The sequence below is a fragment of the Aythya fuligula genome, chromosome 4, assembly GCF_009819795.1.
Source record: "Aythya fuligula isolate bAytFul2 chromosome 4, bAytFul2.pri, whole genome shotgun sequence".
NCBI classification, from domain to species: Eukaryota; Metazoa; Chordata; class Aves; order Anseriformes; family Anatidae; genus Aythya; species Aythya fuligula.
This window is the reverse complement of record NC_045562.1, coordinates 9014145-9028039: the sequence shown is the minus strand read 5'-3', so window position 1 is coordinate 9028039 and position 13895 is coordinate 9014145. Positions and strand designations below refer to the sequence as shown.

At 41.6% G+C, this 13895-nt stretch overlaps 1 protein-coding gene across 2 annotated transcripts in view; it reads right to left on the bottom strand.

The window, feature by feature from the left end:
- Positions 1-13895, bottom strand: part of UNC5C (unc-5 netrin receptor C) — a 245542-nt gene that overhangs the window by 28389 nt on the left and 203258 nt on the right. For both annotated transcript variants that reach the window (XM_032186568.1, XM_032186569.1), the window contains exons 6-7: positions 12347-12514; positions 10914-11078 (exon numbers count right to left, since the gene is read on the bottom strand). In XM_032186568.1, coding sequence (XP_032042459.1) covers positions 10914-11078; positions 12347-12514 — 333 coding nt within the window. The remainder of the gene's footprint in view (positions 1-10913; positions 11079-12346; positions 12515-13895) is intronic.

The following is a 13895-nucleotide window of genomic DNA, read 5'->3' as shown; positions in this document are numbered from 1 at the left end:
TGCTTCCATTAGCCTCACAAACTGACATTCCTGTTCTCCCATGTGTGCTGCTAACTGAACTGAGCACCCAATTCCCACCACCTCTTTCGGTGCAAACAGGCTGGCTTGCACAGGTGTTTGCAAGGACACATTTTCAGCCTGAAAAACACCTGTTCTACATAGAAGGATGGCATGGAAGAGGTTATAGGGTTACGGGCACAAGATGCCATGCTGAGCATTTGAGCCATGGATGTGTCAATTTTTTGTCAAGGGCCAAGAGTCACTGCTGACCATGCTGGCTGTAGATAAATAGGTGACCAAACGTGCTGGAGACCGGGCAGTGCCAGCTGTAAAAAGTCCTTGTTGAGGTGATGGCAGTACACAAGATGGGCGGTGGAGGCCACACGACCCCACTTGCTCACAGTGCATGGACAGGCTCCCCTGGCTGAAGCAAGAGGAGACCTTACCTCGGGTTGACATCCAAGCTGGATGAATTGCTGAACAGCATGCCAAATGCCACCTCCAGTTGTACTTGCAAATTAAACACATTTGTTGGAGATGACTCAAACAAGGCAACTACAGACACCCTCTGCCATTTGGGCAGGAGCTTTCAGAGTAAAACTATTTTTACGTGCTCCATTGTCATGAAAGAGCTGTTCCAAAGGGAAGCAGGCATCACAGCAGCAGCGGCAAGTGGAAGGCTTGTGGCCATGCATAGCTGCAGTGGCTGTGCAGGGGTTTGGGCTATGGCCATGCTCCTGGTGCCAGAGCACAGGCATTGCCTTACAAAGTTGGCTTTCATGCTGGTCCCTCTGACTATGCCTTCAAACAATGAGAAAGGACATTTTCGTCAGATAACGATGCAAACCTGCTGGGATTAGTACCTGAAATAATGAAGAATGACTCCCCTCCTCTCTTCAAAGAGAAAAAAAAAAAAAAAAAGACATTTTTTCCTCTTTTTTTTTTTTTTTTTTTTTTTTTTTTTTTTTTTTTTTTTTTTTTACCTCCCTGTATCAACAGCACTGCTTGGCAAATGCCTGAGGGACTTCTACCAGGATCATGAAATTTTTTAACAAGGGTGAGTTTAGAAAGGTGCTGTTGGATTTGACTCTAGGAAGGCTGCTGAGGCTGCTGACTCACATGCAGAGCAGCTGGCTTCACAGTGAGCTACTTGCTTTGAGAAAAGTAATTTAAGCTTCTTCCTACAGCTTGTTGGGAAATGTACATTTTCAAAGGGGCTTTTGATGTTTTGTTGTGTAACTTAGTGCTGGACGAGTGAAATAGTAATAATCATACTTTACACTTGCATAGTCCCTTCTGTTTGAGGATCTCAGGGGCTTACCAAAAGTGGGTATTTATTTCCCTCATTTTACAAGTACCTGACCTTATGTCATACCTGGAGAATCAGTGGGAGGCTTGGACTATGCACAGAAATTGCACCCCTGTAATTGCACATTAAATACATTCATGAAAAAGCCTTTAATTAAGTTGATGTTTCTCCATGAGTTCTACTTTATATTCCACTTTAAGCTTGTAAATACATTTTTTTGTCCCTGTGGAAGTGCTTCTATTAAGTGTTAAAGGTGGGCTTTTTTAACTCAAGTAATTACACTGGCACAAATGATTTGTACAAATCCAGATATATTATTACAGAGATGTATTATGTTGGCACTGGCTATTCTCTTTCTAAAAAGAACATCTACAGCAATTTTAGCACCTTTATATTGATGTAACACACTGAGAAAATTGGCGAAGGGTGAATGTGTCAGAGGTCAGAGTGTACTGGAAAGATAAGCCAGTTCAACTTTGATACATAGAAAGGACTTCAGCAGGCTTTTTATCAATTTGGTTTAACTCAATTTCAGCATCAGTCACACTTGCACTGTTTTGGGGAATTGCATCCAATTAACTAAATATTTTTTGAAGCTCATTTAATTAGTTCAGTGCTGTTTGTGGGCACAGATGACCCCTAAGCGTTGGAAGTTCAGCCTGAGCATTCTGGTCCCAGATGTCTTGCTCTGACCTTTTGGAAACCCATTTGTGCCAATAACCACAGGAGACTCAATGGCACATCGCGGGGACTAAATGGCCTTCAGGCTATCTGAATGTGTGAGATCATCTGGCTTAGGTGGTTAGCTTTGACAAGCAGAACATCCCTTTCTACAGCAAGAATTCATCTACTGCAATTTGCGCTGGGAGAAGTAGATAACCCTTCTGCCAAGGGAGGGGGTAGGAATGAAGCACTTGGGAATGGAGAACCTCCGACATGTGAAAGATAATTGGGCAGAGATTATTGTGTTGCCTCCTTTGAGGCCAAAATTGAAACAGAGTGTCACCAAATAGTCACTAGAACAACTTTTCTAAATGCTTTCCCTCCCCAACCTGGAGAAGTATATATCTCGCAAAATATTAATGGGCATATATGCATGATACTTAAACTGGGAACTCAGCACCATGACCACGGGCATCCCAAAATCCTGTGTTTGATTTTACCTGGAAACTCCTTGGCCTGGGAACTGGCTTATTTTAAAGACAATTTGCCTTCCTGTGGTGTAAAGCAACACATCATGGCTCCTTTCAGAGGGAACTTTGTTACTGGCTCTCCTTTTTGGTCCTTAGATGTTGCTAGCTTTACTGTTATGCTGAATTTGTGTTAATGGTTATCTGTTTTAGAGAAAATACATGTCGATCATATTATAAAAAAAAAAAATAAATAATGCATTTTCCATTTTTCCCATGTATTTTCTCCAGCTGCTTCTGTCACTGTTTTCTCTCTCCCCTGCAGGTAAGTATGTTAGACAGTGGAGTAGCTGAAGTTGATCTTTCCAGGCACATTGATACTAAGGCTTATTCAGTTTTGGTCATATTTACAAAAATATTTACAATTATCCTACAAAGAAATTGCTTTATGCCATTAGCTGCTGAGGTTACAGCTAATGATACATATTTTGAGGCTGTATCAAGGTCAGTGAGAGTCTGAGACGTGCACTTTCATTTAATAAAGTGAAGATTGCATAAAGCACACCATAACTGCTTGTTTCTTTAATGCATAATATTTTAATCTGGCACCACTTGCTTTTAATCTATAAATGCTCTTTACTTTATCCTCTACACAGCTTCAAAAGGAGCTGAGGTCACATAATTACGTGGCCCTTTTGAAAGCCTAGCCACATGATGTGTCTCCACACCATCCTGTTGCAATGAACTCGTCAGGTAGAGCTTAATATACAGTAACAGCACTTTTTCCCCTTTTGGTTCCAAAGTCAAAGCCCTTAAATTGCATATGAGAAAAGAAGAGGGCACTCGATTCAACTGCTGACTTTCTTTCTCTTTTTTGGTGGGTTTATCCAGTGTAGCAACAGCGAGGTTGTTAATAAGCTTTGGTGGCAACAGGCTCCGCACCACAGAGCTGTGACAGATGAACAGAAACTAATTCCTCAAATGTAGAGGCCTAAAATTGGACAGGAGTAGTTCTTAGATGATTTAAAGTAGGCATGTGGTGCACACGTTGTGACATGAGTTCAGTGGAACAGCCCTTTGCTGGGTTGTACCATGTACGTACGGATATACATATGTCAGATGAGTTCCAATATTTAATAACTCAAAGCCAGCAAGCAGGTCATTTTTCACATACCAGTCCCAAACAACATTTATTTGATTGCTTCTGTTCTTAATTCTCATTATGGGGTCTTTCAGTGCTAAATCACTATCCTTTCTCTTTCCCCCTGGCTCCAGCAAGCAATTCCAAGCCGCTGAGTTTCTCCACTACTTGTAGAGCAAATTCTAGATGACAAATACGGCATACAAATGCTCAAAGCTTTCAAAAGAGATGATGTTAACTCAGTTGCACTGCAACTGTGTAGGTCTCCATATAGTCCCTATGATGGCCAAGAAGTTAGGAGAAGGAATTTAGGAGACTTTATTCGACATGAAGGAGTTTTGAATTGCTCCTTGCAGGTCCCACTGTCCATAGACTACAACTGCATAAACTGCCAGCAGTTCCTTTTCTACAAAGGTGCAGTTAAGAGTACAAAAATAAACTTAGAGTAAACCTCACATTTTTACTGCTTAGGACTAAGCCTTCATGTCCACTTAACATGTTGCTAATACTGATTTATTACGGAAGAAATATTAACAATAATCTTTGCATTGTAATAGCTGTTAATTGTTTCTCTCCCCTGCTATTTCCCAGAAGCTCCAGCACATATCCAAGAAAATGTCATATCTAATATCTTATTTATGGTGGTTAAAAAGGAAAAGAAAAAAACACAACCCCCACACAACAAAGTCCCCAGAGTTGCAAAAAACCCTCAGACAGAATGTGCACAGCTTCTTCCTATATTTGCTATTCTAAAGAAAGACCTTCATGTCTGCAGTTAATGATGCTGAAGGTCAGATATGATATCAGGCATCCTGGAGATAATGCACAGTAATTTATTTTCTTTCTAAAGGACTAATTATTGGCATGTTCAGGGTGGGCTAATAAACAAGGAGCTTGAGGTTTTGTGACTGATTATTTACTCGGGTATAATCTCAGATCTTTCCTGAGTGTGTAGGTTAAATGGGGAGTCTCTCCTGTTTCTGTCCTTGAACAGAAGTGCATGATATTCTATAATTAAGATTGAAACTATGTTTTCATTGCAAATTAGATTCCTGACATTTTGCTAATATTGTTAGAAAGGTCTTGCCTTATTTTAAACATGTATGCCATGTATACGGGGGTGGGGGAAGATGGAAGAGTAAGATAACTTGTTGCTAAAATTTGATGTGGATTAGAACAGGCAATTTTGACGTTATGCAATCTTTTACAGTTAAGGACTTTGACCTTTTGACTAAATCTTATGTCAGTCTTTAATATCTTAGAACCATGGAACCTTAACATTGGGTTTGTTATGGATGTTTGACAGCAAAAGTAAACACTTGTCTAGCATTGCGATTTGCTAGATTGTGTATTTGCAAATTCCACATTTGCAGTGGCTGAATAGACTTCCTGGGGTTTGCTTTGTTTTGCAATAGTAGCTGGCCAAGAGCAAATGAGTTACAGGGAGAGCTGAAAGAAGGACATGGAGTGGCACTGAAGAGGGGGTGCATGGCAAACAGCGTGGTGAAGGAAGGGACAGATGGAAGGCATCTTGAAGAGGGGGACCAAAACTGTTATGCCTGATGGGAAAAAAGGCTTGTGGAATTATCCAAATGGATGTTCAATGATGTACCAAAATCCTTGGTAGGTCTGTAAGCTCACAGGTAAGGTAACTTGTATTGTCTGGCTTTCTGGCTTATTTCCCAAACTATAGAAACTTCTTTCCCTAACATGAGGTTTCATTTAAGTATGCTGCCAATGTTTTTGTTAGTCCTTTAAGTTGCATACAGATTTAGAAACAGAGAGCTCTGAGTTTTACTCCTGATCCTGTCACTGACTCCCTGATGAGCCTTGGGCTGCTTGTGTAACCTCACACCTGACACCCTGCCAGGAATACAAAAATCATCACATCTACCCATCTTTGTACACAGTGAGGAAAATATAAACACTGATTACAGTCACTGACTGTATTTTTTTTCCATGATGAAGTTAATGTATCAGGTAAATTTTATTGTAAGCTTGTGCTTTTCTTTCAAGAAGGAGTACGGGAAGAATAAAAGAAAGAAAAAAACAAACAATAGGGAAATAAGGATAAAAGTATGGGTGGATGAGGTTTGGGTTTTTCTCTTTTCTGCCTGGCTATAATATTCTTGAATTAGTCGAGATTTTTCAAAACAGACTAGAAATCTTAGAGCACTTGCCTTACATTAAAATTAATGGGGAGGGGACTCTTTCTGAAGTGACTGGGGTAAGAAACAGAGATTTTGGTGTCCAGGGTTCTGCTTGTGGCTCTGCACTTCTGTTTTCTCTCAAAGCTTTTATCTGCTTTGAGCAGAAGCTTTTCTAGGCAAGAACTCTCACTAGGCAGTTGCAGAGGGCCCACCAGAGTGTGGACACTTCTCAGCTAGGGATTTCTCATGTTGCTACAGTAAAAATAAATACGAGTCGTAAGTCTGAGATGTATGCATAAACTCCCTTGGCTGCTACACCATTACATAGTAGTTGGGTTAAAAATAGAATAGCACATCTCTTTATTAATATCAAATAACAATATTGTAGAAAACTTCCTCTAGGAACAGACGAGATGCGTTATTTGAATGAACAGAACTCCCCCTGCAAGGGCTCAGCACAATGGGCCAGGTGGATATATCATTATGCTGACAGACTGAACGTATTATAAGTTCCCTCTTGACCCACATGCTCTTAATAAAAGGTTTTATTTCATTCCTCTGCACACACAGGCTTCTGTTGCAATCTCCCTTGAGAGAGCTTTGCTTACCTCCCGGAGCCTGAAAAACATTCCCCTGCTCTTTGCACACTAATCTGCTCTGGAGGACCAGAGGTCCTCATCAAACTGCTCTGCTCTGTAATTCCTCGCTGAATGCCTGCTTTCAAAACAAGCCAAAAAGGGAAACGAATGCTTATCCCATCAGAAGGTTCTGGCATGTTAAATTAAACAAGCAGGGCATGTGCAGAATATATATGTTTCAGGAAGAAAGAGATGTTAGTATCAGGTTAACCTTGCTTTCTACTTAAAACCTGTGTATAAACAACACGAGACTGGAAAATGGCAGTAGTTAACTATTTAGCACACCAGCAGGACAAATTGCATCTTCTTCACGTGCTTAAGTCACTACTGTTGTAAGAGGAACCTTACCCTGCCTTTCAGATAAAGATTGCAAAGGATTTGGCAACTAAAGAAGTAACAGAAGCAACCAAAAGAAGTATCACTCTCGACTAGTAGGCAGCCTTTTTCAACATGAAATGTTAAAATAGGTCTGATAATAGCATCTTCGCCATGCTATAGCTGCCTTTTCTCAAGGGGTGTATCCAATACTTAGATCGCCCATACTGACAGGTGAAGATGTTTCGAATCTTTTCTTCCATTCTTTAATTGACAGTAGCCAGCCTCAATCTTTTCATGCTAATTTATTTAAATCCAAAGGAAAAGCCTACATTGGATCTGATTACACTTGACCAGTGGAAATTTCCTTTTAGCCCTATTAAATGATGGGTTTGTACTTCGTATTACGAGATGGTATAAAGTGAACAGTTTTTACTACACAGAACGACAGCACTATTTACGGAACTATATATTCTATAGTCCTCAAGTGGCATGTGCTTCTTCAGTATTACCTTGCTGCTGTAAGACAGCTAACGCTGTTTTGAAACAAAATTGAAAGCACAGCTTAGCCAGCCTTTTATGAAAAGCCATAGTGGTTTGTGAAAGCTGAGAGCGAGCTGAGGAATGGACACTGGTTATCTACTGACCATGCTGGTGCCAACTCATCCATCAGAGGCATGATTTCAGAAAAGACATGCTTTACTAGGACGGACAGGCACCATGCTCATGTCTACAGGCTTTCTTATTTATTTATTCAGGACAGGGAGAAGAGACTTGAACGCTGTCACTTCAGATCCTCAGCAGAGAGGATGTAGGTGACATGCTCTGAGCATGGACATGCCTGATACAGCAGCTAATATGTTTGATCTTAGCCAATGTGATCCCCAGAAGGGAACTGTTTGTGCTGAAAAGCAAGCCAGCCAAGCAGTGCTGTGCTTGCTTGGTGTCCACACAGAACACCCACAAGTCATTAAACAGGATGAGGAGAGGGCTAATTGCAGCAATCCAGCATATAGAGATCCCCTGTGAGATGCAGTGTGTGCCTTTAAAACTGTTGCTCATTGCACCGAAGTATTTACCGCAGTTCTCAGACTTCAAATGGAAAATAATGCAACTATGGAGGCAATAATGCAACTAGTGGGGGTGGTAACCAGCCAATTCTTCCTACACCTACAGCATATTTTGTTCCAGAAGATCGTACTAATGCTATTATGGGAATTACAAAATTGTTATAACAGGACCTGCTAGGCAATATTGTGTATTTGGAAACTTAAAATAGTAATGACCGCCCTAAATTTTCACTAGAGCTGCTTTTCTTCTTCAGTTCAGCCTTCTGCCTCTCTGCAGGCTCTCTAGTTTAATGACTGTTCATCCTTTCATGTTAACAGAAAAATACTAACTACTGAATAAGGGAGTGTATGTGTGTACTAGCAAGATCATTAGTCTGAATAAATGTGACAGCAGAGTTGCACGAGAAATGCCACAGTTAGTGGTAAGCACAAACTGAAGCTTTGGGTGTAAAATACTGTAATTACAAGGGATGGAGAAAGCTCCACAGTTTTTATCCCCACAGAAATCGATAGTGGTGCAGACTGCTGCTCTTTGCTGGAGCAGGGGCAGTCTGATGAAAGAGCTTATTGATTTATCCAGCTGATGCTACCATAGTGAATAATAGACTGGAAAAGAAAGGGCTTGCAAATTAGACTCATTCAGCCCAATGTTTTCCAGGATATCTTTTATATACAGCTATATAGAGATATATGTTTACAAGTGAGTTTTTGTCAAAGCAACAGCCTAGTGGTTAGAGAGGGCATCTACTAATTCTTTGATCCCAGCTACATCTCCACAGCGTGAGAGCTAACCTTCCAGCTGGCACTAAATTCTGACACTGATGAGGAAGCACCAGGGCACCTAGGGGCAGGATTTGGCCATGGGGCAGATCAACAGCCAGCCAGCACAGCTCCTGGAGGGCTATGGCCACAGAGGGCTGGTGGCCATGGCTCTACTTGTGCCACAGGGGACCCACCAGCATGAAGGTTTTGAAGTCTGCGGTGGATCCAGAGATCCCCAAACTAGGGGAGATATCAGCTCCAGGACAGCCCTCGCCAGCCTCAAATAATGTGGAAAGATACGTGGTGTTTTAGGAATTAAAAGAGTTCTGTGTTCACTCTTAGCTTAGCGGGCAGATTTGCTATGAATCCAGACCCACACCAGCAAAAATGCAAAGTGGTCAAAATGGCTTTGCATAAACTGCAAGGGAGAATGAAAGTAAGAAAGAAAGAGAGGGAATGGCAGGCACGCTGCCATAAAGTACAGCAAATCAATCTTCTCAGCAGTGATGGATCAGGGAGCAGGACTATAAGTTTTACAGGTGTATGAAGCCCCACGAGTATAAAGACACCATTAAAACACTGCCATTAAATTCCAACACTGAAAGATGATCACAGCCCCTGGAGCCAAGCGGGTCAATATGTGACTGTATATTTTTCATTACCATTTTTTATATACATATATATGAAGCAGAATAAGATTCACTATAGCCTCACCCTCTCTCCCACTGAAGATCTCTGTTTTATACTCAGCATCCACTTTCACAAATAAAATGCAATATACCATCAACAGATAAATGAGATCCCTACAGGGCTTTTATTCTGCTGTACCATTATATCTATTCTTCCACCAGATTTCTGTTTAAATGGCTCTCTTTATGCACATACACAAAGATGACATACACCTGTCTAAATATAAACTGATAGTAAAGAGCTCTTCTGTAGAGGGGATGTATCTTTTCTTCCTAATTTAGCATAATGACTTATTCATACCACTGGAGCTAGGGGGTACGTTAGCTTCCTCACTATAAAAGTCACAAAGGTGTTTTATAATAAGATGTGGCTGGATTTTTTTTTCTTATCTTTAGAAAATAAAAAGAGAGGAGCTCTGAATCTTTCTATCTTCCCCATAAAAACAAACATCGAGGAATTATAGTTTTTTTTATGCTGTTGACATTGACTAGTAATTTTTAACATGATGAAAGTGTTTGTGCAAGCCACAGTGGAAAAGTGGTTTTTGTACATCTGGAAACCTCAGAGCAAAATGCTGTGACATAGGCTAGCTTGAGAGATTGCCACCAGGACAGTAGCACCTACGCAGCACTTATTCAAGAGGTAAACCTATTTAGTAGTTAATGGTGTCACTTTGGTGACATTTTGACTATTTCAGTCACAAGTAACCTGTCGGAGAGCACAAAAATTCCTGACTCCTGTTTCATGAAAAAACTAAAAGCATTTTATGATCTGGACACGTAGATACTGGATGGTGACAACCACAACTCTTTGTGCAATGAAGAGCTGAGGCTCAACAGAGAAGGAGGAAGTGTGATGTACTGCAGAGAGACACGATGACTGTTGTACTCAGGCTATTTTGCTAACAAAATGCTAAAGGAAGTTTCAATGCACCCGCAGAAAGGAGTGTCTTCATTTTTAAGATGGGACAGGAAAGACTAGTTCTTTGTAAACAAACGTCAGAATCACAGTATAGGCTCCAAGGGAAGAGAATCAAGAAAATGATTCTCCTCCACAGGCTCAAAGATCTTGTGTGCCACAACTGAATATCTGACTTTGAGGAAGGGAAGAAAATTTTCTTGCAGGGGATCAACTTTTATTCTAGATATTGCTAGCCAGTATGGGCTGTTGGCAAGTTTGTGTATGACAGGTGGGGAAGAACAGCACAAAGAACTTTCCTGTATTTTTCCACTTAAGCATCTCTTCATAGGCCAAGGACAAATGAGGTTCAGAAGAGAACAGTTTATGACCTGCAGCTATAAAGCAGGGAATAGAAAGGGATCGTAAGCACCATTCTTGTTAAAGGCTTGAGTTTATAATGCAGGAGCTGAAATGGTTACATAGACTGCTTCCCTTTGTGGTCCAGGTGCACGTGTACCTTTTTCTGCCATTCGTGTGCCATCTTTTCCCCAGATCTTATCTCACAGTGAGTGACAGAGCTCTGCACCTCCCCAGGACAAACAACACCTGGGCAGCACAGTTATGCAGCATCGCAAGTGGGTTGCTGCTGTCTGTTTTGAGCCACATCACTGATAATACTATTAATCTCCTAATAACAGGATGACACAGCAGCTCCAGCTAGCAGGAGACATTTAATAACAAAACACCTAGCAGGTTTTTCCACAGCCACATATTTCCCAGACCCCAGAGCCGGCATGGCAGCACTTACCCTGCATGCAGAGCCCATCCGTGCAGTTCTTGGACTGCAGCACCAGCCCCTCGCAGTCCTTCCCCCCATTCTTCGGCGCCGGGGCCGTGCACTCCCTCCGGCGCCAGTGGGTGCACTCTGTGCCACACGTGGACCACTTGCTCCAGGACGTCCACTTGCCATCCACTGAGACAAGGAAAGGATACGAGACATTAGGGGGATAAGCCAAACTACAGCTTTCAGCCATCCCAGCAGTGCTGGAGACCCTAAATCATACCAATGCCTGACCCAGAATGGAGCCAGCTTCTATTTTTACAAGTCATATTTCTGCCCCAGACCCATTTCTGCTCTTTCCCCTCCCTTTTCAGAAACATGTCAGCAGTTTTTCTGCGCACAAAGCGTATGAGAAGACAAACATCAAGTTGGCAATCTCTGATTTTTTTTTAATTTATTTTTTTTTAACAGAGGTTAAAATTAAACTTGGCCAGAAGTTCTTCTCTGCTAGGAAGATATTTAATGTTAAATATTTTATATTAAAAAAAATATCTAAAGGCACTGATATATTTCACATGAGTAAAATCAGGAATATATTTAGCACCTTTCTAAATCCTGCAATTGATTTTCAAAAGTAAAAATTGAAATAGCCAAAGAACTAATTATGAAATTATTTCAGTGATGGAGACTCCTGAGCCAGGAGTCTGTCACCTCAAATAAGAATCAGCAAGGAAATTTTCATCTCTTTTCACCCACCCAGACCCAGATTTGGATAGCCAAACTTCAAAAGCTGAAGATGACCTTATTCAAACAGTAATGCCACTGGTTTCAGTGGGGCTGCTGACACAGGAGGACACTGGATGATAGGACAGATGGTAGGATGTTGTCATGGAAAAGCCACCAACTACCTTGTGTCCCCTGAAACAATTTTGTATTTTTTAGACAGTTACATTTAAATCCCTTTTTAAGGGCATGAACGTAGATCTCTTTCTAGTATAAATGTCTTTGTGTCTGAAGTCAGGTAAATATGCCCCAAATTTGTCATCTGCAGCCAGATGTCTCTCAAATGGTCCACTTGCTGCGACAGCTGGACTGAACAGACATTGCAAATATATTTACATCACAGTCACTTTCTGTACTCAAATTTCAGTCCTCTTCCAGAGCTTTCAACCTTTATCTCCCACAGTCTGAAGCTCTGAATGTTCTCCAAATCCCCCAGATTACCAGGGCTGAGACAGCATTGCAAGCTGCATGCAAAAGTGGGACCGAATCCCCTGCTGCTTGATGTAATGTGCTCACTATTTTATCTATTTACATAACATAATTTCATACTCATTTTCTGAAATGTTGGATTTATTAATAAAGAGAAGGAGGCTTTTCTAACTAGCAGTCTTCTCCTGGACTGACTAGTTTAGAAAATATATATACATATCTAGGGCTAAGTTCTGTTCATACTGAACCTGGACACAGGGTGGTGCAAGCTATTTTCTGAACGCTTTGGCCCTCGCAGAAGGCACCGCCGTTGAGTGGGGCAGGGTTGGTGCATGTCCTGGTGCGCTTCTGAAAGCCTCTCCCGCATCTGCTGTTGCACACTGACCACTCCGTCCAGGTAGACCAGCCACCATTCACTGAAAAGCAAGAGGCAAGAGTGTGACAGCACATGAAATCCATCTGGGAGATAACCCGCACTGCAGCTCGTTCTTGGATGTACCCATCATCTGTGCACACTGACATACCTGTGCTTTGAACAGGCAGAGAAGGAAATGATGATTTCTCTCTCCTTCCTTTCCAGAGGGTGATTTCAGGATGTCAGGGCAACTTCACTCACCCCTCTATAGAATAGCTGGTGCATATGAACGTCCCAGCACTGCTATGAAAGCTATTTAAGGTGCTCGGAGTGAATTTAGACTAAATTTTTATTTTTGGGCTTTGGGAAGATATTTATGCTGACTTTCTTTTCCACCCAGTTTCAGGATGGATGGACGAATGGATGAACGGGGAGCTGTGCTGCTCTATTTAATAATGCCATCATCAGGGTATGGGTAACATATTGACTGTTCAGACTCCCCAGCCCCCAAATGTCTGTGAAACAACATAAGCCTTAAGCAGCTCTAGTAGCAAAAACCATACAAATGACTGCTCCTCTACATATGTCTCTTGACTGCACTGTTCAAAAAAATACTGTATGTGAATGAGGAAGAGTTGCAGCATGCCTACATCTCTCTGCATTCATCACAGTTACAAAATGCAGTGCTATTGCAAGGTCCATCCCTCAATATCACAAACGCTGCTAATCAACTCAATTCAGCCGGTTTTCTATAAAAACTGAACTAAAAGGCCCTCATTGTAACTTCAGGGAAGCAACTGCTCACAATTAAATCTAACTGCTACCCTGAATATGAAATGAATATTAGGGATAATCATAGGGATTTCTTCCTACTTGTCTATCCTATAATTAAGCTGATTGTAAGGAACACCAGGACAGTCAGCTGGCACATTGTCAGAGCAGGTTTTTGTTTTGCTGGATACCCCAGCTTGGGAGGCATCGTGGCAATGATTTTGTGAGGGCAGTGGCTCAGGCTGGTGGGTCAGAGTAAGGCTGGAGGAGACCCCAGGAAAGCATCTGGTCCAGCCCCTCCCCAGCCAAAGCAAGGCCAACCTCAATACTAGATCGGGGCTGTGGAGGCAGATATAGAATAATGCTAACTGATGCTTCATGCTCCCTTGATGTTTATTTTTAAGCCAGATTGTGTGACTGTGAACTGCAGCCCCAGAGTGCTTTCCTAATTTGCCCTGAGACATCACAGTACGCTTTGGTAGTAGACAGAAAAAAAAAAAGAGGCATAAGCTGATGAGTGATTCTGCTGAGCTCCAACACCAGTACCTGGAAGCACAAACTTCCTTTTGGTTTTACTCTTATTTCTGAAAAACGTCACCAAGAAAATGAAATGCATGGGTAGAAAGCAAAATCTCGGATGCTCTTGCTGGAGGAAACGCCCCCATGGTTAT